This window comes from Gopherus evgoodei, chromosome 3 (assembly GCF_007399415.2).
Source record: "Gopherus evgoodei ecotype Sinaloan lineage chromosome 3, rGopEvg1_v1.p, whole genome shotgun sequence".
NCBI lineage: Eukaryota > Metazoa > Chordata > Testudines > Testudinidae > Gopherus > Gopherus evgoodei.
Window position 1 is genome coordinate 78625322 of NC_044324.1, and position 27995 is coordinate 78653316.

General features: G+C 41.6%; 2 protein-coding genes across 5 annotated transcripts in view; one reads left to right on the forward strand and one right to left on the reverse strand.

The window, feature by feature from the left end:
• Positions 1–20417, reverse strand: part of GABRR1 (gamma-aminobutyric acid type A receptor rho1 subunit) — a 105120-nt gene extending 84703 nt beyond the window's left edge. For both annotated transcript variants that reach the window (XM_030555921.1, XM_030555919.1), the window contains exon 1: positions 20296–20417. In XM_030555921.1, coding sequence (XP_030411781.1) covers positions 20296–20417 — 122 coding nt within the window. The remainder of the gene's footprint in view (positions 1–20295) is intronic.
• Positions 1–27995, forward strand: part of PM20D2 (peptidase M20 domain containing 2) — a 242824-nt gene that overhangs the window by 130601 nt on the left and 84228 nt on the right. The gene's annotated exons all lie outside the window — the stretch shown is intronic.

The window sequence follows — 27995 nt, forward strand, 5'->3', positions numbered from 1 at the left end:
AGTGATAGCGATGATGAAATGCTAAAGGAAATTAGAGAGGCTATCAAAATAAAGAACTCAATAATAGTGGGGGATTTCAATTATTCCCATATTGACTGGGAATGTGTCACCTCAGGATGAAATGCTGAGGCAAAATTTCTCGATGCTTTAAATGACTGCTTCTTGGAGCAGCTGGTACGGGAATGCACAAGGGGAGAGCCAACTCTCGATTTAGTCCTGAGTGGTGCACAGGAGCTGGTCCAAGAAGTAACTATAACAGGACCGCTTGGATATAGTGACCATAATAATAATAACATTTAACATCTCTGTGGTGGGAAGAACATCTGAACAGCCCAACACTGTGACATTTAATTTCAAAAAGGGGAACTATGCAAAAATGAGGGGGTTAGTTAAACAGAAATTAAAAAGGTACAGTGACTAAAGTAAAATCCCTGCAAGCTGAATGGACGCTTTTTAAAGACACCATAATAGAGGCCCAACTTCAATGTATACCCCAAATTAAGAAACATGGTAAAAGAACTAAAAAAGAGCCACCGTGGCTTAACAACCATATAAAAGAAGCAGTGAGAGATAAAAAGGCATCTTTTGAAAAGTGGAAGTCAAATCCTAGTAAGGAAAACAGAAAGGAGCATAAACTCTAGCAAATGAAGTGCAAAAATATAATTAGGAAGGCCAAAAAAGAATTTGAAGAACAGCTAGCCAAAGACTCAAAAGGTAATAACAATGTTTTTTAAGTACATCAGAAGCAAGAAGCCTGCTAAACAACCAGTGCTGCTCCTGGATGATCAAGATACAAAAGGAGCACTTAAAGACAATAAAGTCATTGAGGTGAAACTAAATGGATTCTTTGCTTCAGTCTTCACGGCTGAGGATGTTAGGAAGATTCCCAAACCTGAGCTGTCCTTTGTAGATGACAAATCTGAGGAATTGTCACAGACTGAAGTGTCACTAGAGGAGGTTTTGGAATTGATAAACTCAACAGTAACAAGTCACCGAGACCAGATGGCATTCACCCAAGAGTTCTGAAAGAACTCAAATGTGAAGTTGCGGAACTATCAACTGTGGTTTGTAATCTGTCCTTTAAATCAGTTTCAGTACCCAATGACTGGAAGTTAGCTAATGTAACGCCAATGTTTAAAAAGGGCTCTAGAGGTGAGCCCGGCAATTACAGACCAGTAAGTCTAATGTCAGTACCAGGCAAATTAGTTGAAACAATAATAAAGAATAACATTGTCAGACACATAGAAAAACATAAATTGTTGGGCAAAAGTCAACATGGTTTCTGTAAAGGGAAATCATGTTTTACTAATCTATTAGAGTTCTCTGAAGGGGTCAACAAACATGCGTACAAAGAGGTTCCAGTGGACATAGTGTACTTAGATTTCCAGAAAGCCTTTGACAAGTTCTCTCACCAAAGGCTCTTACATAAATTAAGCTGTCATGGGATAAAAGGGAAGGTCCTTTCATGGATTGAGAACTGGTTAAAAGACAGGGAACAAAGGGTAGGAATTAATGGTAAATTTTCAGAATGAAGAGGGGTAACTAGTGGTGTTCTCCAAGGTTCAGTCCTAGGACCAATCCTATTCAACTTATTCATAAATGATCTGGAGAAAGGGGTAAAAAGTGAGGTGGCAAAATTTGCAGATGATACTAAACTGCTTAAGATAATTAAGACCAAAGCAGACTGTGAAGAACTTCAAAAAGATCTCCCAAAACTAAATGATTGGGCAACAAAATGGCAAATTAAATTTAATGTGGGTAAATGTAAAGTAATGCACATTGGGAAAAATAACTCCAACTATACATACAATATGATGGGGGCTAATTTAGCTACAACTAATCGGGAAAACGATCTTGGAATCATCGTGGATAGTTCTCTGAAGACATCCACGCAGTGTGCAGCGGCAGTCAAAAAAGCAAACAGAATATTAGGAATCATTTAAAAGGGGATAGAGAACAAGACAGAGAATATATTATTGCCCTTATATAAATCCATGATATCCCCACATCTTGAATACTGTGTACAGATGTGGTCTCTTCAGCTCAAAAAAGATAGACCAGCACTAGAAAAGGTTCAGAGAAGGGCAACTAAAATGATTAGGGTTTTGGAACTGGTCCCATATGAGGAGAGATTAAAGAGGCTGGGACTTTTCAGCTTGGGAAAGAGGAAACTAAAGGAGGATATGATAGAGATCTATAAAACCAGACTGGTGTGAAGAAAGTAAATAAGGAAGTGTTATTTACTCCTTATAATTCAGAAATAAGGGTCACCAAATGAAGTTAATAGGCAGCAGGTTTAAAACAAATAAAAGGAAGTTCTTCTTCATACAGTGCACAGTCAACTTGTGGAACTCCTTACCTGAGGAGGTTGTCAAGGCTAGGACTATAACAGCATTTAAAAGAGAACTGGATAAATTCATTGTGGTTAAGTCCATAAATGGCTATTAGCCAGGATGGGTAAGGAATGGAGTCCCTAGCCTCCGTTTGTCAGAGGGTGGAGATGGATGGCAGGAGAGAGATCATTTGATCATTACCTGTTAAGTTCACTCCCTCTGGGTCACCTGGAATTGGCCACTGTCAGTAGACATGATACTAGGCTAGATGTACCTTTGGCCTGACCCAGTACGGCCGTTCTTATATTCTTAGGAAATAATTAAATATACTTACAATGCAAGCACCTCTTGGTGGAGACCAGATTATACTTGTCTATAAAGTGCCTGTAAGAAGGCCAGAACACCCAGAATACCCTCCTTTGGCAGGTCACGGTACAGCTTGTGCAGCTGCCTCAGTTTCCCTCTCTCTGAGCTCCCCAGAAATAGTCCAAAGCATCTTTCAAATATAAATACAATCCTTGTGGGGTTCATTTATTACAAAAGTTCCATGCACATAAGAGTCCCACAACCATAGTCCAGAATTCCTCAGCATAGTCCAAACAGTGCATGCAACCTACAACCCTGCTGTCCCTCACAATGTCTCAGCTTTCTAGTACAGTCCCAGCACCCCTCATCATGCTCCAGCTCTGATTATTTGTCCACTTTTGAATAGGAAAGTATCTCTAATCATTCTTTATGGGACAAACCCTGACCCCATTTGGGAAGCTGAACCATCCTGCAAAGGAGACCAGCTTACTGGGAGTTGTGAAGAGGGTGAGCACCCCTGTGCAGTGTGGAGCTCAATCCAGCAGTGCCACCTTGTGTGTCAGGAAGGGCAGAGTATCCTGTGGTTTGGGACCTGTTACACTTGCCTCCTCACTTCCTGGAGAGATTATGTCAAGGATATACCTGCTAATCTCCCCGGCTACTTGTGCTGGGCACAGGTTTGAAGACTTGCACCTTAGTTTCTAGTTATTTGGTATGAATAATGATGCACCTAAACCCAAATCTTGGTTCCTAATAGCAAGGATGGGCCAGTGGTCAGAGTGTTGTCTTTGGCAACAACGGTTCAGTTCTCTCCACTACAGACTTTTTGGCCAAATCACCTAGGTCGGGTATACAGTTGGGAGGCTTTTCCAATATACTAGTGTAGATATAGGAAGTGTAGTGTAAAGCCCTAGTGTAGACACCATTACACCAACAAAGGCCTTTTGCCAGTATATCATTTGGGGGAACTGATACAAACTGTATACATAACTCCTTTGCTGGTAAAGCAGCATCTATACTAGGAGGATTTGCTGGTGTAGCATAGGCTTGGGTTTTGAGGAGAAGGGAGTGGTCCATAGTTTCAAAGGCAGCCAAAAGACTGAGGAGAGGGAGTAGGGGAAAGAGGTGCCTAAATAAATAATGGCTGAATACTTTGCATATTCAGTCATTAAAATATGTATTATTCTTTGAGGAGAGTCTCTTTATCCAGAGAAAGGTGAAGATCTAAAAACTCCTTAAAGTCCCTCATCACACAGATTTAATTTGCTTGGAAAGCTCATAGCTGTCTAAAGATAGGGTGATGGGCCTAGTTCTCTGTCCCTCTCTGGTTATATCAGCATCAGTTAATGACTTTGGTGGGCAATGGCATGCCCAGGGCGGAAGCCAGACTGCAAGGAAGGAGCTGAAGAGGGAGTATGAGTTGACATCAGTCTCAAGGAGCTTGGAGCTAAATGGGAAGTGGGAGCTGGGGCAGCAATTGGAGAGAGATGTAGAGCTGAAGGGTGGATTACTGCAGGATAGAGGTAAAAAAAAAAAAAAAAGAGTGCTTGAACATGGAGGAAAAAGCCAGTGAATGGAGAGAGGCCAATAGTAAGGGAAAGGAAAGAGGAGAGGCCACTAGGTAGGGCTGGAGGGAATGAGGTTGAGGGGACACATCAAAGGTTTTGAAGTGGATAGAAGACAGGAGATGTTAGAGTCAGAGACTATGGTAAAGAATGGGGGGAAAAGGGAGGAGTTATGAGGACAGGATGGCAGTGAGCTCTTGTAAGTCTCCATTTGATGTGTCAATAAACTGTCCAAACTAGTAGGAGAAGGGGAGTTGGTGCTGGAGAGGGAGATGGTGCAGCAAGTTTGAGCAGAGATTCAAAGTGGACTATCGTTGCTTGGGAATGGAGGAGGGAAAGCAGAGTAAGATGGTTTAACAAGGGGAAAAGCATACAGTTGCTGAAGGAAGAAAGGGCAAATGTACAGTGTAGGAAACTGGCAGTCATGGGACCACAAGCCATTATACCCCTTAGTTTTATCCACTTACCCACAGACTGAAACAGAAGACACAATATAAAAAATATTACTCTTTGAAGATGTGGCATAAAACCTCATTGATTTGCATTTATGAGCAAGGGTACCGTAAATTTCTGAATTGTAAACAAACACTTAAAGCAAGGAGAACATAACTCAAAATGCATCAGTACTTTATCTAGATATTTGGCAGTTTAGTTGTCATTACTTATGGTCATACTTTGTAATCTGTAGTATGAAGTCTTAATATTTCACCTCAGTACAGTGGTCTATTAAATCTCTGATGCAAAGTGAGGGGAGAGAGAGCCCTTTTCTGCATACAAATGTGTGAGGATCAGTGGGATGAGCTGAAAAGGTTCTACTATATTACTTGAAGTGATCCAGAAAATTCTATATGAAATCCCCCTGCCATCCCCATATTATTTGAATATGGAGCAATCTTGAGAGACAGTACAATGCCAGTTTTGAAGATGGAAAGTACTGAGGGACCACCAGGAATATGGTGTTGGGATCTATTCTAGGCAAAATGAGTGGTAGGAAGGGCCAGAAGGCACAAAGGCAGGACTGAACAAAGTATACAAAAGAAATAGACAGGAAAGAAGCAAAATAAATTAGAGCAGAGAGACTGAGATGAGGAGTAGGCAGGACTGGATTAAGGAATAGGCTGTATAGCCCCTTTGTGATCCCAACTCCTGGAGTCATGTGATTGACTATGTCAAAAGGAAGTAGCTCAAGGTGAATGAGACCATTATTCTTTTAGTGAGAGGAGTTTCAGAGAGGTGCGCAAAAGATAGGTTATATGGGGTTAAATTGAAAAAGGGAGGAGAAAAAATTCAAGTGGGTGTGAACAGTTAATTTGCTTGATGAGTTTAAAATTAAAGTGATGGAGGGAAATGGGATGTTGGGGGTTTTTAGAAGAGAGATGACACTGAGTCCAACATTGGACAATGCAACATATGACAGATGACCTTGGAATTTCTAGGATTGATTGAAATAAAAATGCCAAGTAACTTCATTTCATTATTGTGGCAAAGTACCTGCCTCTCCTCTGCTAGCTCAGTCCTTCTTAACCTTGGAGACACAGGCTTGGGCAAAGCAAAGGCCCTTCACAGTAGCGCAGGGTCTGGCTGATCCCTTCTCAGTCAGGCCCTTGTTTTGTTTTCCTCTCCTTCTGGGGAGAGTGCAATCTGCCTTGCAAGAAAAGTTTCAGAGTTCAGCTACCCCTACTCACTGACAGCTACTCTACTTCTCTCCTCCCCCTGCTTCCCTGCCAGGGAGGGTTTAAAAAGGTCTCCAGCCATTGGGGCCACCTGAAACTAATTAACTCCCTGGTAACCCCTGTTCCAGCTGAACCTTATTCCTCCATGGGTAAGCCTTCTGGGACTAATTACTACCCCTCTCCTGGTAGCTAAGTGTCCTGAGTTTGCCACATTATATTATGATAGCACTGTAAATGCAAAGAAGTACTTTGGGGGAAAAAAGCCAGATAAAGCCTTTTCACACTTTATATGGGCAGCCAAAAAAATCAACAATTAAACAAATTGTTTCATGACTAAAGAACTGGAAGTATCTAAATTTCTCACTTTAAAATATCAACATTTATACTAACACTCAATTTACTAGTGATAACAGATCTATAAGGATGTAATCTGCATCTCATGGTCAGCATTGTGTCCAAAGCTTCATGGCATCTCTTAGATTGGAAAGAGTGAAGAAAGACTGGTTTGGTATTTGACTACCTAAGGGCAATATGCTGAGTGGTGAGATAAGGTGGGGCAACAGTAAGTCTATGGACAATCTCTGCTATGTACATTGGCCAAACTGGACAATCCCTACATAAAAGGATAAATGGAAACAAGTCAGATATTAGGTATGGCAATATACAAAAACCTGTAGAAGAACACTTCAACCTCCCTGGACACACAATAGCAGATTTAAAGGTAGCCATCCTGCAGCAAAAAAACTTATGGACCAGACTTCAAAGAGAAACTGCTGAACTTCAATTCATTTGCAAATTTGACACCACCAGCTCAGGATTAAACAAAGACTGTGAATGGCTAGCCAACTACAAAAGCAGTTTCTCCTCTCTTAGTGTTCACACCTCAACTGCTAGAAGAGGGCCTCATCCTCCCTGATTGAACGAACCTCGTTATCTCCAGACTGATTCTTGCGTGCATATTTATACCCACCTCTGGAAATTTCCACTACATGCATCTGACAAAGTGGGTATTCTCCCACGAAAGCTTGTGCTCCAATAGGTCTGTTAGTCTATAAGGTGCCACAGGACTCTTCGCTGCTTTTACAGATCCAGACTAACACGGCTTCTCCTCTGATACTTTTAAATGTGTTGGTGAGCATCTCTCCTTAAAAACCATGAAAGGGAAGCACTGAGAAGATGCTATGAGATAATGTAAGTAAAGACAGGCTGGTAAACCAGTTTTGCCCACTTTGGAACACACTCAATCATTATGGCTTGTAGAGTTTAACTAGAACTCAAACATTGAGGTTGTTATCCCCCATATAAGAGGCTAAAAATCAGACAGGAACAAATATCTGATGGGGTGAAAAATGAGAGAAATTAGAATGAGAAACAAATACAAGGAGAGTAGGGAAAATATAATGAAAGAATATAATATATACACAGTATACAAGTGCCAACTTAACTTTGGAAATTCTTCTTTTTCCCTAAACAAAGCATAGGCTTTCCTATAGTTTGAGAAACATGTTTGTTTTTAAATTGAATCATCCTTGGAGGGGGAAAACCCTGAATTTAAATTACAGTAATAAAAGGTTTGTTGCCTTGAACTAATTTTGGTGAATCAAAAATAGTCTGAGAGGTGTGTTTACCTCTAATTACATGCAGAGCGAGATGCATTCTGTCCTGATAAAAGTGAGTAGCTGAATGAAGAGTATGATAGGTAGGCTACTGTCTGTATGAAAGCTTAAAAATTAGGGCTGCCAATTAATCACAGTTAACTCACGTGATTGACTTCAAAATAATTGCAATTAATTGCAGTTTTAATCATACTGTTAAACAATAGAATACCAATTGAAATTTATTAAATATTTTGGATGTTTTTCTACATTTTCATATATATTGTATTCTGTGTTGTAACTGAAATCAGTGTACATTATTTTGATTACAAATATTTGCACTGTAAAAATGATAAAAGAAATAGTATTTTTCAATTCACCTCATACAAATACCATACTGCAATCTTTGTCATGAAAGTGCAATTTATAAATGTAGATTTTTTTGTTACATAATTGCACTAAAAACAAAAGCAATGTAAAACTTCAGAACCTACAAGTTCACTCAGTCCTACTTCTTGTTCAGCCAACTACTAAGAGAAACACGTTTGTTTAAATTTACAAAGGATAATACTGCCCTCTTCTTATTTACAATGTCACCAGAAAGTGAGAACAGGCATTTGCATGTCACTTTTGTAGCCAGCATTGCAAGGTATTTACATGCCAGATATGCTAAACATTTGTATGCTCCTTCATGCTTCGGCCACCATTCCAAAGGACATGCTTCCATGCTGATGATGCTCATTTTAAAAAAAAAGCGTTAATTAAATTTGTAACTGAACTCCTTGGGGTAGAATTTTATGTACCCTACTTGGTTTTACCCGCATTCTGCCATATATTTCATGTTATAGCAGTCTCGGATGATGACCCACCACATGTTGTTCATTTTAAGAACACTTTCACTGCAGATTTGACAAAACACTAAGAAGGTACCAATGTGAGATTTCTAAAAACAGTTATGGCACTTGACCCAAGGTTTAAAAATCTGAAATGCTTCCAAAATCTGAGAGGCTGAGGTGTGGAACATGCTTTCAGAAGTCTTAAAAGAGCAACACTCTGATGCAGAAACTACAGAACCCGAAGCACCAAAAAAGAAAATCAACCTTCTGCTGGTGGCATCTGACTCAGATAATGAAAGTGTACATGAATCAGTATGCACTACTTTGGATTGTTATCGAGCAGAATCTGTCGTCAGTATGGAAGCATGTCCCCTGGAATGGTGGTTGAAGCATGAAGGGACATATGAATCTTTAGTGAATCTGGCATGTAAATATCTTGGAACGCTGACTACAACAGTGCCATGAAAACGCCTGTTCTCACTTTCAGGCGACATTGTAAATAAGAAGCAGGCAGCATTATTTCCTGCAAATATAAATAAACTTGTTTGTCTGAGTGATTGGCTGAACAAGAAGTAGGACTGAGTTGACTTGCAGGCTTTAAAAATTTATATTGTTTTATTTTTAATGCAGTTTTTTATACATAATTCTATGTTTGTAAGTTGAACTTTTATGATAAAGAGATTGCATTACAGTACTTTTATTAGGTGAATTGAAAAATACTATTTCTCTTGATTTTATACAGTGCAAATACTTGTAATAAAAAGTAAATAAAAAGTTAGCACTGTACTCTTTGTATACTGTGTTGTAATTGAAATCAATATATTTGAAAATGTAGAAAACATCCAAAATATTCAAATAAATAGTATTCTATTATAGTCTAATCGCACGACACCGTATTAAAAATGTAAGATGAAAGTAAGACTGCTCAATACCAAATGATATAATCAAGGACTTTAAAAGCTTGATAAGGCAATTACTGGAGGAGCAAGAGGCAAGCATTTTGTACATATTAGTATTCATTTACAGATCTAATAGTAAAATGGACACTTTTATTCATAGTAGGTGAATTATTCGATCTTCTGTGCTACCACCATATGTTCCTCCCTGACTTGTATACTCCTTTAGGTAAAGAGGGGTGTTTAAAAATTTCTAAACTACTAGTAAAAAGTATTTGTTGTGGCATTGTAACATTATACTAAGGTATGACATTTCAGCACAATGTCATGATGCAACATCATCAGATCTTACCACAATATCACAATGGGGATTCAAACTTTTGTTCTGCTTAAGCTGTCCCTGGCTTCAAGTATGAAACATGTATAAATGATGTATGTGCACCTTGGAATGAGTTGTTATAAATATAGAATAGCTTTTTGCATTCCTTTGTTTGCACTCTCTTCACCCATTTGTGTTGCACATATTTATAGCTTATTGCTTCACAATGTAACCAAAGCTAAATATGTATGGAAACTATAAGCTTCATAACATACAGCACTGTTTTTTTAAAAAAAAGACAGTGTAGAGACTCTTCAAAATTTTCCATTTTTTTTAATTCAAAACTTCACTGAAATTTCAAAATGCATTTGGCATTAAAACATTCCATTTGTGTTCCATGCTGTTGGATGCAGAAATGATTATTTTACACCCCAATCTACCCTCTTTAATTTGATAAATATAAATGAAAAATTAAAGGGGGGTGTCATAAACAGATGGTTAAGGGTTAATGTCTCTTTTTCCTGTAAAGGGTTAAGAAGCTCAGTGAACCTGACTGACACCTGACCAGAGGACCAATAGGGGGACAAGATACTTTCAAATCTTGGTGGAGGGAAGTCTTTGTTTGTGCTTTTTGTTTGGTTCATTGTTTGCTCTCGAGACTGAGAGGAACGGGACATCATTGCAGGTTCTCCAATCTTTCTGAATCAGTCTTTCATGTTTCCAAATAGTAAGTAATAGCAGGCAAGGTGGATTAGTCTTATGTTTGTTTTCTCAACTGGTAAATGTGTCTTTTTGCTGGAAGGACTTTTACCTCTGTTTGCTGTAACTTTGAATCTCAGGCTGGGGGGTGGGAATCCCTCGAGTCTATATGAATCTGAGTACCCTGTAAAGCATTTTCCATCCTGATTTTACAGAGATAATTTTTACCTTTTCTTTCTTTAATTAAAAGCTTTCTTTTTAAGAACCTGATTGATTTTTCCTTGTTTTAGAATCCAAGAGATTGAGTCTAAACTCACCAGGGATTGGTGGGGGGGAAAAGGAAGGGGATAGTTAAATTCTCCTTGTTTTAAGACCCAAGGGGTTTGGGTCTTGGGTTCCCCAGGGAAGGTTTTGGGGGAACAGAAGTGTGCCAGACACAGACTTCTGGCTGGTGGCAACGTACCAAATTTAAGCTAGTAATTAAGCTTAAAAGTGATCATGCAGGTCCCCACTTCTTGAACCCTAAAGTTCAAAGTGGGGAAAAAACCTTGATAGGTGGGAACTATGTTTCCAGGGGTTAATATTGAGGTGCAGAGCATTTCTTCTCTAGGTCACCAATCCATCTCCAGTTCAGGTTGGTAATGACTTAAAATTATCATCTAACAGCTGTATGGCCTGTATGGTACAATAGCCTGTATGGTACAAGCAGGTGGTCACTGTCCTAGTTCTTGATGGAGAGTGTGTCATTCCCCTCTCATGTTATCTGGACCGATGATCTGCTAGGTCACTTCAGTCCTTGACTCTGGGAGCCAGTCTTACCCTGCTCTGCTGTGAGAACCCTCACTCCTGGACTGTTCACACACAGTCTCGGGCATGTAAGCTGCTCCTTGGATTGTGCAACCAAATGACACTAGTCAATACCTCCAGTCCCAGACACAACCCTAGGAACCTCTGTCCAGTTATGCCCACTGGACGCTGCAATCTCATATATGTTTATCAATTTAACAAAGAAATTGATATGTACCAGGCTTGTTATCCCAAGGGGAGTCTCTGATGCACTTCAAACCAAATGCACTGCTTCAGGTAGAATAAACAAACAAATATATTAACTGTGAAAGATAGATTTTAAGTGATTGTAAGTCAAATCATAACAAGTTGGATTTGGTCAAATGAAATGAAAGCAAAACATATTCTAAGCTGATCTTAACACTTTCAATGTCCTTACAAACGTAGATGCTTCTCACCACAGGCTGGCTAGCTGCTCTTCAGCCAGGTTCTCCCCTTTGATCAGCACTTCAGTCACATCTGTAGATGCAGGTGGAAGAGAGAGGAAGAGCATGGCAAATGTCTCTCCCTTTTAGCGTGTCCTTTCTTCCCTCTTGGCTTCCCCCCCACCACTTCAGAGTCAAGTGAGCGTTACCTCATCGCAGTTCCAAACTGATCAAAGGAAGGGGGGTGACTCCTTCGAGAGTCCAACAGATTTTTTTTGTTGCTGCCTAGGCCAGTGTCCTTTGTTCCTATGAGACTGGGCTAGGTTTGTCCCATACATGCCCTGATGAGGTGTGAACTGCCTCTCTGCTCTTTGAGAGTTTTTGCCTGGACTTATTTTAAGCCACAAAGATACATTTTCAGCTTCATAACTATACACATGAAATTATAACCTATAACATTATGATAACAACAATGCTCAGAGCATCATGATCCTTCCGAAGACACCCAACATGACAAACTTTGCATTGGATACCCCACACAATCATTTTATAAGGATGAACATGTGGTTGTTGGGTGTCCCCCCAAGGTACAGAGCATCACAGAGAAGTATAAACATCTCAAAACACAGTTTAAAATTATCCTAACTGGCAGTCTAGGTAGCCAGGCTGAACACTGAATGAGAACACCAATGACTGAATGAACTCCCCTGTGATCAGGTGTTCACTCCCCATAACTCCTGAGCAGGTTAATATGGGCCAGAAGGAGCCAATTAATCATATATGATGCACCTGGAGGGCAACCAGGGATTGATAAAGCCTAATTCAAAAATGAAGCCCAGGTGGGGAAGGAGTTGGGTTAGAATTATCAAGATAAGAAGTGAAGTCAGCAGGAGACTGCTGGGAAGAGGCCTGCAGTTGTACAGGGGAGCAGAATATTCCTGTGATCCTGACCTGGGATAGGCAAGGGGCTAAGAGGGATGAAGTAGCCATGGGGAGTAGAGGAAGCTCTGGTGGCAAACCCAGAGATAGAGCAGTGGGATAGGAAGGAGTTGGGGAAATAGCAACAGGAAGTGAGACTGAGTGCAGACCTGGGTTGCTAGTCGTAAGGCCCATGGGCTGGGACCTGGAGTTGCAGATGGGCTGGGGTTCTCCTACCAGGCACTGGGAAATGACACCTTAGAAGTGGAATGGAAGATTGCTTGAGGTGGCACCTGGATAGACCTTGATATGCCGGATAGTATGCCATGACCTGGCTGGAGGGGCACATCACAAAGAGGAAGCACTTTGGGTTGTGAAGAGTGAGCAACCAATGACACTTGCTCTGTGGGGCAAAAGCTAATCCCTAGACCTAGCCACAAAGAGGTGAATGTGCAGTGAGTGGAACCCTTTACGTACCCTTTCACCCCTTGAGCTGGTTCCACAGACCCGAGCTGGCAGAGCAATGCTAAGAAGCTTGTGCTGCTGCTACCCATGTGGTACTAGTTTAGTGAATAAAATTCTGAAGTCTTCAGGACTGGCAGCCTCATACATGCATTAACAGTCCATCTTAGCAATAAAAAATGAGCTGTTACAGAGGTAAAAGTAACAACTAAACAAAAGAGCATTTATGATGATGATTCACACATACCAGTTTGTACTGTCAGCTTGAGAATATGGGCTAGTAAACTGTGTGCTAGGTGTAACATACACATTTCTTAATTGCTCTAGCCCAGGGTCTCAAACTCAAATGACCACGAGGGCCACATGAGGACTAGTACATTGGCCTAAGGGGCGCATTACTGACACCTCCCCCAGCCGCCCTCGGCCCTGCCCCCACTCCACCCCTTCCATGAGGCCCTGCCCCTGCCCCACCTTTTCCCACCCCTTCCCTGCCCCCATTCCAACCCCTTTCCCAAAATCCCCAACTCCGCCCCCTCACTGCCCCCCAGGGGCTGCAGGAAATGTGTGAGATGTGGCAGAGGCTCAGGGCAGGGAATTGGGGTGTGGGGTGGAGGAGGGGTGAGGGGTGTGGCTGGGGGTCAGGCAGAGGATCGAGGCACAAGAGGGGTGCGGCAGGGGGCTCAGTGCAGTGGATTTGGGTGCAGGGGGATGTGGGGTGTGGCAGGGGGTTTAGGGCAGGGGGTTGGGTGCAGGATGCGGCAGGTGGCTCAGAGAAGGGGGTTGGGGTGCAGGAGTGGTGTGGCAGGGGGTCAGGGTGCAGGGTACAGCAGAGAGTCAGGGTGCAGCAGGGGGCTCAGGGCAGTAGGTTGGAGTGCAGGAGGGATGTGGCAGGGGGTCAGGGTGCAAGGTGCGGCAAGGGGCTCAGGACAGGCGGTTCGACTGCAGGAGAGACTCGGGGGGGTGGGCTCTGGCCCGGCGTGTACTGGGGGCAGGGCAGACTCCCTGCCTGCATGCCCTGCCCCCGTGCTGCTCCGGGAAGCGGCTGGAACATGGGGGAGGAGGGGCACAGGGGTGTGTGTTGCCGTTGCTTCAGGCACTGCCCCCAGCAGCTCCCAATGGCCGGGAACAGGGAACCGTGACTGAAGCAACATCAATACCCCCCCCAATGCCTCTCCTCCCCCAGGTTCTGTCTGCTTCCTGGAGTGGCACGGGGCCATGGCAGGCAGGCAGGGAGCCTGCCCGGCCTCCGATGTGCGTCGGGCTGGAGCCGCTCTAGGTAAACGTTGGGGGAGGGCCGCGAGGAACTTGCGGGCCACAGAAAATAACCTCGCAGGCTGCGTGTTTGAGACCCCTGTTCTAGCCATATTTTTGCTCTGCTTTTCCCGTTTGCATGTTTAGCAAATGTTGCTTTATGTAATTGAGTCCTAAATTAAAAGGAAAAACAAGAAAAGAGAAGGGAACTATGATGGGATATAAACCTCACAGTGATACTGAGTGGGTTAACAGGAGCCTGGGAGCTCAATTACCATGTCTGCTGGCACCTGGAAAGGTGTTCAGTATGTCAATTAGCAGGTCCACTGGAAAGCAGTGAGGTATCCTTAAGGTGAGAGGAAAGGGGAAAAAAGAGGGAGTTTTTTTCCCGTTTTCTGAGAATGATCTGATAAAAGTTGGAATGAGGAGAATTGGGAAAAGATACAGGAGGGGAGCTGCCCCCATTTTGAGACCTGCCAGAGGAATTAAGACTCCTGGGAGGCAGCCATGGGGTTTTGGGTCTCAGCTGAGGAACCGAGAATCAGAGAAGACTTATGAGGGATTAAAGCTCAAGCCTAGGAAAGGTGGGAGTGGTTTAAGTTTGAATTTCTGGCTTGGGATTTGTTGGCTAACTCCAGGGAGGAATTGTGAGCGTCATGGGCCACTCCTGAGACCTTGGAGTCTGAAAGTGTGACCAGGGTCCCCAGGGGCACACTGAGGTTGCCCAGTTAGGGCAAACTGCAAAGAATGGAGCAGATAATCCCCAAAGCTGGTAGTTATTCCAATACTTAAATCCATCCAGCTAGTAACAGAACAGCTTCCACAGTAGCCAAAACATAGTTCCCTTAAAAGCAACCCAGCATTTGGGCTCCCTCCCAGACAGCCAAGTCAAATATGAAAGTTCTACCAATCCCAAAGGATAGGACACATTCTCTCTCAGATTAATAAATATTTCAGATTTTACCCAAATACATGCTTACAGCCAATTCCTATTAACTAAACTAAAATTTATTACAAAAAAGAAGAGAGAGAGAGAGAATGTGTATTTGTTAAAAGATCATTTTACGTAGCGAGACGAGTACAGTTCTGGGATCAATTTCATAGTAGAGATGGTGAGCTTAGGAGTTGCACAGAGTCCAAAGAATTAGTCCATAGGTTTAGTCCAACACCAGGGTGATCCAAATGGTTTATGGTGCAAGCACATATTTGAGTTGTTATAACTGCTCTCCATTGAAGGAAATGTGAGACAACTTGCCCCACAGTAGCAGAAATAGAGTTCCTATGTGGAGAATATAATGAGCTGAAATAATATGGATAGGGTCATGCAATGAGATGGTGAAGAGGCAAGTGTTACTCCCTCCCGCCCCCTTTTTAAAAAGACAGTATGCGTATGTTTAACAAAACCTAGTAGGCTGGCACATGTCTGAAAGGTGACAGTAACAACGGCTTCAGGATTTTAGTGTTAAAAGATATTTTACCTAAAGGTCGGCTGGGTTCAGAGAGCCTAGGCTTCTTTTCATGTGCTCATCTTCACCAGTAATAATTCTGCAGGTCTAACTAGGCCATCAGCACCACCCGTGTAGTTCTAGAGTCCTTGAGATTATCTCCTCAGTGACAGTTGTGCAGGCTGCTGGCTTCAAAGGGTTTCAACAGGTGTAACTGACTGGAACTTAGTAAACCATTCGGTTTGATGCTCAAATTCTCTGCTTCCTCTCTTACCACATTGGCTCACCAAAAGACCTTGCTCTTATCCAATTCAATATTAAACTAACTAAAGGTTTATTGACTAGGAAAACAAAAGTTTACAAATTTAAAGTAGGCAAACATATACACACAGACACACAAAAATGAGTTAGTCTTGGGTTTCAAAAAGCACTAGAAGCTGCTGTATATATATCCTTTAGGGCTAACCCATGTTAAGAAGCTTGGGGATCCCTTGCTTATGTTTAGAAACATTGCCCTCTCCAAATAGGGAACAATTAACAAAATCTTTTGTCCACCGATATTCCACTATGGTTCATTTGATGTATATGGGTCTTCTTTTGTTGGACAAGAGATGACACTTCTTGTCATAAACTAGTACTTTACACTTGGTAATGCTTCTCTCCTGACTGGGTTTCCAGTTGCATAGCAAACGTTTTTATAGTTTCAAAGCAAATAGTTACCCTATAACATGGGATACAGATATTATAAGCAAGATAAATGCAGGCAGCAACTCACAAGCATTGCATAAAGTCTAAACACATTCTTAACACCTATTTTACCAATACTAACACAGGTGAGCCAGAACGGCTTCCAGCTATGCATTGGTCAGTGTTCAGAGAGGCCTAGGGGTCTTGGTGTGAGCTGGCACCTGGTCTGCTGCTATAACACCACCTCATTATGTAGGCTCTGTACTGTTTTTCATTTCAGTTCTTACTTTACAATATCCTGTCTAGTGTCAAAGTCTTAGACCAGGGGTCGGCAACCTATGGCATGCATGCCAAAGACGGCACATGAGCTGATTTTTAAAGACATGCTGCTGCCTGCCGGGGTCCTGCTCAGTCCACTGCCAGCGGATAGAACCCCAGACCAGCAGTGGGCTGAGCAGCTTGGCCTGCTGTTTGTCTTGGCTGCCGGCCTCACTCAGCTTGCCGCTGGTCTGGGGTTCTGGCTGCTGGCCCCTTGCCAGCTGCAGTCCCAGCCACCAGCCCTGCTCAGCCTGCTACCAGCCTGGGGTTCTGGCTGCTGGCCCCGCTCAGCCCGCTGCCGGCCTAGGTGAACAGAACCCCAGGCCAAGAGTGGGCTGAACAGGCCGGCGGCTTAAGATCAGCATTTTTATTTAATTTTAAATGAAGCTTCTTGAACATTTTGAAAACCTTGTTGACAGGGTTCAAATAAGCCCAAGAAGAATGAAGAAGTCTGGAAAACATTCCTTGTAGCAAGAGACTAAAGAATCTCAGTCTACGTAGTTTAGCTGAGAAAAGGTTAAGAGGTGACTTGATTACAGTCTACAAGTACTCTACAAGTACCTAGCTGGGGAAGAGATATCTGATTATAGAGAATCTTTAATCAGAAAAAGGCATAACAAGATCTAATGGTTGCCTGGCTTCTGTTTCCAAATTTGAACTAGAAATAAGATGCAATTCTTTTTAAGAGTGAGAATAATTAACCACTGCAACAACTTCCCTAGGACTGTGATGGGTTCTCCATCACTTTAAGTCTTTAAATCAAGCCTGGATGTATTTCTAAAAGAGATAAAGAGTCCTGTAGCACCTTATAGACTAACAGACATAATGAAGTATGAGCTTTCGTGGGTGAATACCCACTTTGTCGGATGCACATTGGATGCATCTCTAAAAGAGATGCTACAACTCAAACAGAAGTTTATGGGCTTGAAGTGGAAATTACTGTGTGAGGATTTATAGCCTGTGTTATACCAGAGGTCAAACCAGATGATAATTGTCACCTCTAACCTTAAAATCTACAAACCTCTGAGAGATTTTGGGCCAGGGCCAGACTGACCATTGCTGCAAAGCTATCTGAAAACTTCCTTACTTGGCCAGTGGAGGATCACTTCAAAGTAAGGATTGTCAAGTGAAGTAGCATTGCTCTATGGGGTACTCGCTTCCCGCCTCCTTGTGACTGGTAGAGGGGGCATGGATGGTGTGTTCCTATACCCTGGTGATCCTTGGCTGCTGGAACAGCCCTTTCCAGCCTTCAGGCTATTCCAAATCGCCCCAGGAGGATCAGCCCTACAGAGTGACCCAGGATCACAAAAGTTGCTTAAGGTGGTCTCCCAAGGTGTGCTGAGTGGAGTGTTGCTGGACTGCAGCTTGGGATCTGGGCCTGTGTGATTGGGCCCTCACATAGATTGGCTTGATTGCCTAACATCCTGCTTTGCTGAACAGCCCCATCACCCCAGTTGGGGTTTTCCTACTTATTAAGTGATTCTGTTGGAACTATCTTAATATCTATTTCATCCTGTGGATAAAGTTCTTTATACTTTTTTCTACTTACTAGCCCTCTCCATTACTATTACACTCCTACGTTCTGTCTCATCATGTTTCTCCCTTTTTTGTAAAAATAGAGAGAGACTTAAAGGCACTTAACTATTGCAACACTCCCAGATGCTTCTTCTGTATATTAAACAAATTGACATACAGTTGTGTCTATAGATCAGAACAGGGAACTATGCATGTGCTCGTTGAGAGCTTTCCACATAGCAACAGCCACAAAGAGCAATTTCCTTGTTCCCTCACGTCTTTGACACCTTAGGTCAGAACAGGCAGCGCACAGGAGAGAAGAGTGCCAGGCATCTTTCCCCTCCACCTCCATTTTGTACCACTAGGGAAGGACTGGGCACAGCTCCAGGCCTCACACTTCTCTAATTGCATGGACTGCTCGAGGCAATTGCTACTAGCAGAGCTGGTGTTAGGGGGTAGCAAGCAGGGCAAATGCTCAGGGCCCCACGTCACAGGGGACCTCAGGCGTTGCAGAAATCCAGCCTGTGAGCAGCTCAGGGATGCAGGATGGGGGGCCGACTCCTTAGGTTCTGCCCAGGGCCCCAACAAGTCTAATGCCAGCTTGGCCACTAGCAGAGGTAACCATCCGAAATTGTGTATGGAGGAGGTAGGGCCCAGGGTGTGCTCCCCTCCACACCAGCCAGCAGCAGTGTCACCTCAGTTGGATTCTCAGTGCTTCAGAGGTCCTGGTGGGATAATGAAACCACACAAGGCACAAAGAACAGTCTATTTATTTTCAAGTGCTACCTGAATATGTCATTCTTCCTTTGGCATGTGCCTCTTAACGTCTGCCCTCACTAGGATTTATTCTTTCCCTTAACCATATTTTTCATGAAGTGCTTGGGGATATCTCTCTAATAAAGACGCTAATTACAGCTGCATTATGGGCATACACAGGTTTGTACAACTTGTACATTGTATTTTTGTTCAACCTGTTAAAGCTGCCAGTTTACACCTTGCCATCTCCTTAGCTAGGGTCAAATACAGGGTCACTGCCATTTTTGTGAACTTGAATGAAACCAACAAAGGATGGCATTGGTTTAATATCTCTTGCAATGTATCCATTTGGGTCTGTTTGTGGACAGGGGCCACTGCAGCCATCTTCCCAGTTTTATTTCTGGATATGTGGCATCACCATTGAACCCATTTCATACTTTACAAGATGGATCTTGGATTCACAGATATTAACACTGGAATAGTTGTGTAATAGGGTAGTCTGGCTCATTTTCAAGAAAACAGAGAAGGGGAGTATTTGAAGACAGACAGGAACCATACTTCATTCTCTGATGATTTTCCCCCAACATGGATGTTTATAGAAATGGCTTGAATTCTTCCTGCTTGACACTACTGCATCTCTATTATTACTTCATCTCCCTTAAAACTACTTTTTCTCATGTTAATTAAGATAGCATTGGTGACAATTCAGAGTTGCTAATGAGCAAAAACAATGATTGCAGTGAAGGGAAAATCTTAGTTTGTGTTGGAAAGATTCAGCAGACATCATTTTAAACACTGACTTCTTAGAAGGCATAAGCCAGTGATACCCTCCAGACAAGTGCACAGAATTTTTTTTCTCCAGCAATATCCCCTCGTGTTTGTCTACTTGCATGTAAAGGTCATGTTATGTAATTATTCTTACTAGACCTCAACATTTTTTACAAAACAGAACATGAGTACTCCAAAACGCAACATGAAACTGCTCTAATATCAGGAAAATTTCCCTCCAGTCAAACTCCTAAATGAGCGCATATGGCAGCACTGGAAAAAAATTAGCATGTAGCCCTTTTGAAAACAACTGGGCAATTGATCTGCAGGTTATTCAATGTCCTTTCTTGTTCACAGGCATAACTGATTGTATCCTTGTAGTCTGCAGAAATGTTGGAACTAATAAAACTTTTGTATCCACTTTTGTAAATATCCCAGCATTCTACCACAATAAACAATCAACTCCTCTTTTCCTTCCCCAAGACTGCTATAATCAAGAACAAGCAAACCAGATTGTTGCCACATTAAACCAGATTGTTGATATTAGTGGTTTTGGATGTAAAAAATGTAAAACAACTAGTCACTGGAGGAAAAAGAAAAAGCTAAGCACAATATTTGTTGGTCAGATAACCCTGAATATACTGCAATACGAACTTCAGAGGTCTGCATTAGGAATGATATAGTTATCTGCAATGTTGCATTTGCCCAAATTGTATATATCTGAATTTACCAGGAGACTCACCTGCCCTTCTTATATACCTCATGAATTTCCTTTCCTTGCCGGTGAGCTCTGCATTCAGGAGACAAAACCCATCCCCACAACAGCAAGAAGACGCTAAACTGCATTTTATGGACAGTCAACATGATACTTTGGGGTCCTATATCCAGAAATAGTCCATACAAGAAGAAAACCAAAATGTAGATTCTGTTTCTCTTTTTAAGACATTATCAGTCCCTTCGTTATTGGAAGGATGTTTACTCATACAAAAAATCATCCTGCAGTATTTAATCTGGATAGTGGGGAAAGCAATTTCCACTAAACCTATAAATCCCTTTACGTCAGATGGTAGGGATTTTCGAACAGTGTAGAATTCACGTATTCCTACAGAATGATTTTTTTTGTTCAAACAGGCTATTGTATAAATTGTTTAAAACAGGTATTTTGGAAAATGGCATATTTCTGGTGAACCAGGGTATTCTAGCTGATCAAAGAGTTCTTTAATTGCTGATTTAAGTGTACCTGTTAATGCCTAATACAATAGTCTTTATTAAACACTTATTTGTATCTGCTTCCAGCAGCTAATCATTATAATTTCTATCTAGCTTTTAAGGAATATATTTGATCTTATTTTTCCTGGTTTTGCTTCATGCTTGCGGTGTGTGGTGATGCCATTATTGATGTGCTTACGGAACCTGTGTCGGCACTTCACTGCCAAGCTGTTTGGATATACAGAGGATCTATGGAAAATATCTAGTTAGGGAGGTAAAGATGAGCATAGGGTGAGTCATTTGTCCTCTCTGCAGCTGGATATTTATAAGAGATCATGGTTGATTGTCACTTGCAGACTAGAGAATGACAGAGTGAAGAGAGCAACAGAGGATTTCAAAGGACTAGAGGAAAAAAATGTTCTACATCTTTAGCAAGTAAAGAAATTGTCTCTGATATTAATTAAAATTAGAAATAGCGGTTGCTTGCATTTCTGTACTTGCTGCCAACATCCTGATCCTTCTCTTTGAAGCACTATAGTGGTTGCCCATTATCAACAGCTTCAAGTTTAAACTCCTGGTTTCATGACCCTATGCAACTCTGCGTCGATCTACACCTTATCTCTTATCACTTGCTACTATCCCTTGCATTCTACCATTGACACCAAATTTTCCCTAGGCCTCCATTTCTTCCACAGATGCCACCAATACTTTTTCTTTACATGCCCGCTATGCATACAATTCCCACCCTATACCAGGACAACTAGTCACAACCTTCTCTTCAGGCTGATTCCTCTTAAAAACATTGGGGCAGATTCTTGCCTGGTATAAATTGTCATAGCTCTGTTGACTTAAGTTGTCATAGCTCTATTGAACACCTCAGCTAATATACAGAGTTTATGGCTAGAAGGTACCATTAGATCATCTAGTCTGACCTGTATGTCACAGGCCACAAGAGAGACATAGGGGGCATGTATGTTATGAGTAGAGAATTGTAAATATAGTACCTATATTTAAGAAAGGTGAAAAAAAGTGAACTGGGAAACTACAGGCCTGTAGGTTTGACCTCAGTTGTATGCAAGGTATTAAAACAAATTTTGAAAGAGTAATTAAAGACAAAGGGGTAAACGGGATAAAATACAACATGATTTTACAAAAGGTAGTTCATGCCAAATCAACCAGATTTATTTTTTTAACAAGATAACTGATTTTCTAGATAAAGTAAATGCAGTAGATCTAATCTACCTGGATTTCAATAAAACATTTGATACAGTTCCAGATAGGAAATTAGTGAAATTGGAGAAGATGAGGATTAATACAAGAATTGAAAGGTGAGTAAGGAATTGATTAAAAGGGAGACTACAGTGGATCATGCTGAAAGGTGAACTGTCAGGCTGGAGGGAGCTTCCTAGTGGAGTTCAAGAATAAGTCTTGGGACAAATCTTATTTAACATTTTCATTAATGATGTTGGCACAAAAAGTGGGAGTGTGCTAATAAAATTTGCAGTGGACCCAAAGTTGGCAGGTATTGTCAACACGGTGAAGGACCAGAATATCATGCCAAAATAGCATACATCTGACAAAGTGGGTATTCGCCCACGAAAGCTCATGCTCCAAAACGTCTGTTAGTCTATAAGGTGCCACAGGATTCTTTGCTGCTTTTACAGATCCAGACTAACACAGCTACCCCTCTGATACTTGATGCCAAAATAGCTGGATGACCTTTGGAACAATTTACCAAGGGTCATGGATTTTCTATAACAAACAATTTTTAAATCAAGATTAGATGTTTTCCTAAAAGGTATGCTATAGCAATTATTCTGGGGGAAGTTCTATGGACTGAGTTATACAGGAGGGCAGACTAGATTATCACAATGGTCCCTTTTGGCCTTGAAATCCATGGAATCTATTTTGAAGTCTACTCTATACTTTCCCAAGGAGATTGTGGTAATCCATGGTGGTTCTCTTTGGTCATCTCTGGCTCCAAGGTGTCCAGTCTGTGTCTTTTGGATCCTCTTCTTGAAAATCAGCAGCTACCATATGTTTAGACCATCTGACTGCTACATAATGTCCTCTTTTTAGACACTTCCTGCATGTGGTGTCCCTTGCTGGACAAAGCAGTTTGCTGTGAGGTGGCTTGCCACACCATGGGCATTCTTTTATGCTCTTGTATTCCTTTTCTCTTACTCCATGTTAGTATAGCTGCTCTGGATTCTTTTGTGTCTGTACTGGTTTGGGTGTGTACTGCTTCTGCATCGGGAGGTATTTTCCTTCCCATGGCTCTGTGGCCTGTTCCTTAGTTATTCCTGAGGAGAGTCTGTTGCTTTATGTATTGGCTTTGAAGGACTATGTTCTTGGCTGCTTCTAGTGATCATTCTGAAACCTTCCTGATAGCTGGCTGTCCCTCTGCTCTGCAACAAGTCTGTCTCTGATTAAGTTCTTTATTCATCTCCCTATAGCCACAGTGTTGGATTAGGTTGTACTGGACTGTTATGAAGTCATTTGCTGATACATGCTTCTCTTGTTTGCATAAGTGAAATTGTGCCAGCTCAAGAAATTGTATTGAAGCATGGCATGAAATGTGTATTTAATTGTTTAACTGTATTGCTCTGTTTCTTTTGAGCAGCTGTGAGGCTTCTGGAAAGTATAATGTCCTCTGCTGCAGGGACCATTGTATGGAGCAGGGTATTAACTTGTTTCTCTTCTGATTGCTCATCCAAGCTGGAAGTTTGATAAAACCTCAGGAATCTGCTTACTCTGAGGGTGTTGGAAATCAAATTCTGCTAGGTTGGTATTTGGAAAAAGGCTGAGTCAGACATAACCATCTGGATTAGAGACCCAGCAGACCATGGCTAGGGTGGATGCAAGCATGACTGACTACATTTCCTTTTACACACTCTTGTCTCTTAGCAGTGTACATCCTAGTGGCAGCTCTAAACATTCACAACTAATATCACATCAAATTTGTATGTAACTGTCTGGGAAATTCTCTGTTTGTCCACACTGAATGTAACCAGGTCATAATCTTTGGTCCCAATGCAACCACCAGTTTCCAGTCCACTGGTTAATTTATCTTTATCCATCATAATGAAATCAAAAATACTTACCTCATGTGCTCATCCTGTGATTTGCCTTTGCTTTCTGTAAATTGTTGGACAGGCCCTGGTAGGTTTCAAAGCCCCTAATGGCGTAGGCCTTGGCTGCCTTACAGGGTTCCTCCTTAAATCTCATCATGATAGTTAGCTGTGCTCATGTGTCAGCCACTTTTTAGATACCCCACCATCAAGACTTAGGTGGGGAGTGGGTGATTGTGTCTTTGCTATGATGGGCACCAGGGAATGGGAGCAAATGTGCTGCAACATTCTGAACAAGCTGCAAGTGATAGAAAAGCCCTGGTATCAGCCCCACCAAGAGGGAATACAATAATAATTGAATCTCATAGTCATGAGGGCATGTGTGGCTGTTGTGAAGTTGTCACTGAATAAATAAGGGTGTAGACTATGTTAATTGTGCCACATCTAACAAAAGGTTTTCCTTGGAAAGAGAGTGGTTGAAAGTGATGCAAAGATTCTTAATCTGACTTGCTCTTCCTGAACAAATCACCTCAATTTGGCACATGAAGGAAAAGTGAGTCATAACCTCTGCTTTACCAGGGCTCAGGATGAGGTAGCTGATGATAATATCACATTACTCCAGGGCAGACATGGAGCACGCAAGGTCCGTGGGGCTAGAGATGTAGAGGTGTGTCATTGGTATACAGAAGAAACTTGATGAGTCTGATCCTTGCTAGTGTAAACGTGTCCTCCTATGAATAATGAGACCATCCACAGTTACCTTGGGTAAGATGATAAAATACAGGGGATATAAACTTCCATGCTCCAGGGCATAAGCAAACCTCTGATGGGGGTTAGGAAGAAGCTTCCCCTATGGGCAATCTATTCCGTAACTCAAGTATCAGAGAGGTAGCCGTGTTAGTTTGGATCTATAAAAGCAGCAAAGAGTCCTGTGGCACCTTATAGACTAACAGACGTATTGGAGCATGAGCTTTCGTGGGTGAATTCCCACTTCGTCTGATAGCTCATGCTCCAATACGTCTGTTAGTCTATAAGGTGCCACAGGACTCTTTACTGCTATTCCATAACTGTCTGTTATGTCTGGTCATGGTCAGATAGTAGTATTATTATTATTAAGGGTGCTAGGCACTGTACAAACACAAAGTCAAAGACCATCCCTGCTCCAAGGAGCTTATAACCTAAATAGAAAAGACACACAAAAGTCAGGGTAGGAGGGGAAACTGAGGCACAGAGAGGCAAAGTGACTTGCCTAAGGTTACACGGTAAGTCAGCAACAGAGCCAGGAATAAAATCTAGGTCTCCTGAGTCTCAGCCCAGTATTCTTTCCACTAGATTATATTGTGTTAGATGAACCCTGCACAGATCCAGTATTGCAATTCCTATTTTCCTATCTTGTCTGACAGGAACATCACAATAATCAATTGCAGAAATCAACAAAGGAGCAAATCAGTCTAAATTACTCAGACTTTCCTCTGCCTGAGAGTTTAGCTGGATATTTCTTCAGTGTCTCTGACTAAGGAAAAATAACATCACTTAGTCTCACTCATAGCTCTTCTGTATGTCTACATAAAATCCCTGCACAGAAGGTGATCAGGTCAAGGTCCCAGCCATCACTTCTCCAGATTGTTCCACAGCTTCAGCTCCCAGTGACCACCATTCAACCCTCGTAGCCTCCAAGCACAAGAAATCAGAGAACCACAAAGAGCTAGGAAATCAGCAAGCCTGTAACTGAAAACAGTTTTTGGTGAGCTGGCTGCATCTTTGGTTAGAAGAGGAGATCAGCTATGCCCCAGGATCAACGCGGCAATAAAAAGCCATAGATTTGGGACTATTTAAATGCCCATGGGAGCTAATGGCAAAACTATTATGTTTGCATAGGGCTTAGCACAATAGGGCTCTGGTTTCCTGGCTATACAGTCTGCAATATACATTAATAATAAATCTCCAATGAATACGTTGGGAGTAGGATTGGGCCCTAAAATATTATGTGCTCTTTAATCAGGTCAAACCAGCATCAACTGACTTCTGAGTGCCCAGGGCTTCCAGAGTCTGGGTAGAAAATTGGCTGTTTAAGATGAAGAAATAAGGTTTATCTTAGATCATAATTTTCTTAAAAGAAGGAGCAAAGCAGGCCTTTGAGAAGTGAAACAAGGATGGAGGGGAGAGGGAAAGGCATTTGAAAATTAAGATGAAGAGGTCACCATTTTTAAAAAAAAAGGAGTAAATCTCTTGGCTTTAAACATTTATTCTATCAAAATTACTAGCAGGCTGAGGGTTAATTTTGCCCGCTTTCCATAAGTGAGATTTTTGCATGATGCTGGAGATTAAAACAGATAGCATTTTTTATTCAGTGGCTAGAAGGCCCTGTGGGTACTGAAAAGACCTGTGTGAATAATTTTCAGTGAACAAGATACGTAACACATTTATCCTCTTGTACAGCTTACGGAATAGCTGTGAACAGACTGATTTCCTCATATGGATTTATTATTCAAATTTGATCAGTGAATATCTTCCTTTGTTTACTCTAGGGATTGATTGCAAATACTGTACATTTTGAATTGTTGCTTAGTTGTGCCTGGTCAGATGATAGCATGGAGTTGTTTGTTATCTCATAGGATGAGCCTTTGTAAATACTGATTTTTTTTTGAATTATTTACCCAGCTCTAGTTCTGAACTAAACTTTCCACCTGTATTCCAACAACTTGAACAGTTTGAGCCCCTGGAGGTAATATAAGCAATAATATGGGTACATATAATTGTACATATCTAACACCATTCATCCAAAAATCTCAAAACATTTTACAAATATTTAATTAAATATCACAATATCCCTGAGTTTGGTAACTCTTTTGTCTGTTCCATGGATGCGGGGTGGGGGTGGGGAAGCACTACAAAGACATTAAATGATTTGCCCAGGTCCACATAGCAAGTCAGTGTCAGAGCCAGGAATAAAATCCATGAGTCATATAATAGCTGTCCATCAAATCCACCTTTGAAATTCTGAGTCCCACAACCTAAAAGATGTATCTTGGTTTCAGGACTGAAATGGTCCTTCTGTGCATACACTTTTGGGCTATAAAAAATTGTAAAATTACTGAGCACCACATTTGTGTTAGAACCAGTCTATCTCCAGAATGATAGCACAGCTGGAACAAAAAGTGTGTTTTGCCTTAAGACACCTTTATTCTGAATCCTATAACCACAACCTTGTCTGAAATAGAGGTACGGTCAGGATAAAAGTCATGTCAGCAACTAGGTACTGTACCAAACCAAAAACAGTTGCATTGTCCTAGATGGGAAAGCAGGTGGTCCATATAAGGCTGTTCACCACAATTATGTTTCTACCCACAGTTATGAACCTTCCATGATTTTGACGTTCTCCTATGTGATTAAATTATCTGATGGTTTACAGACCTCATGGTGGTGAAGATGTTGCAGTGTTATGTGGAGTGCATCTCTAATGCCCCAAGGATCACATTTGGGCAAAGGGAAGAACACACTGCAGTGAAGTGCATGACACTAGACTTCAGTTGGCTAACATGGAGGAGTTGGTACTGTTATTTTAGACACAGGAACTATTACAATACCTGGATTGTATCAGTCACTTTTAAAAGAGCCCATTAATGGAGATATTTTTAATGGGTGTCACCCCTGGGAATATTAGAGCTTGTTATGCAAACCTTAATGGGCATGTCACTCCATCTGCATGTGATTTAGACTAGAACTGTGAGAATTATAATGATCTTTCAGTTCACTGGCAGTTCTGAAAAACTGAAGAAAAAATTAACCTCAATTTTGGGCTTTTTTTTAGGTTAAATCCTTAAATAAAATTTGGATGAAATTTTGACAGGAAATGCTATTTCAAATCAAAAAGTTAAAACATTTCCTTTAAGCATTTTAAAAATGAAATGTTTCAATTTTTAAAACTTTTGGGTTTCTGACCAAAACAATTTAGTAAATTCAACATGAATTTGAATAGCTAATTGTTATAGCTGGAGGAACAACAAGTGGACCTAACTAATTGAAATGATGTTGTTGGAAGATTATTATTGGCTCTCTCAAGTTCTGCTTCGTTATGAAGCAGCACTGTGCAGGTGGGTTGCAGACTGTCAGGAGTGTGCCTGTATGTTTTAGTCTATCCCTTGAATGCATTATTATTTTT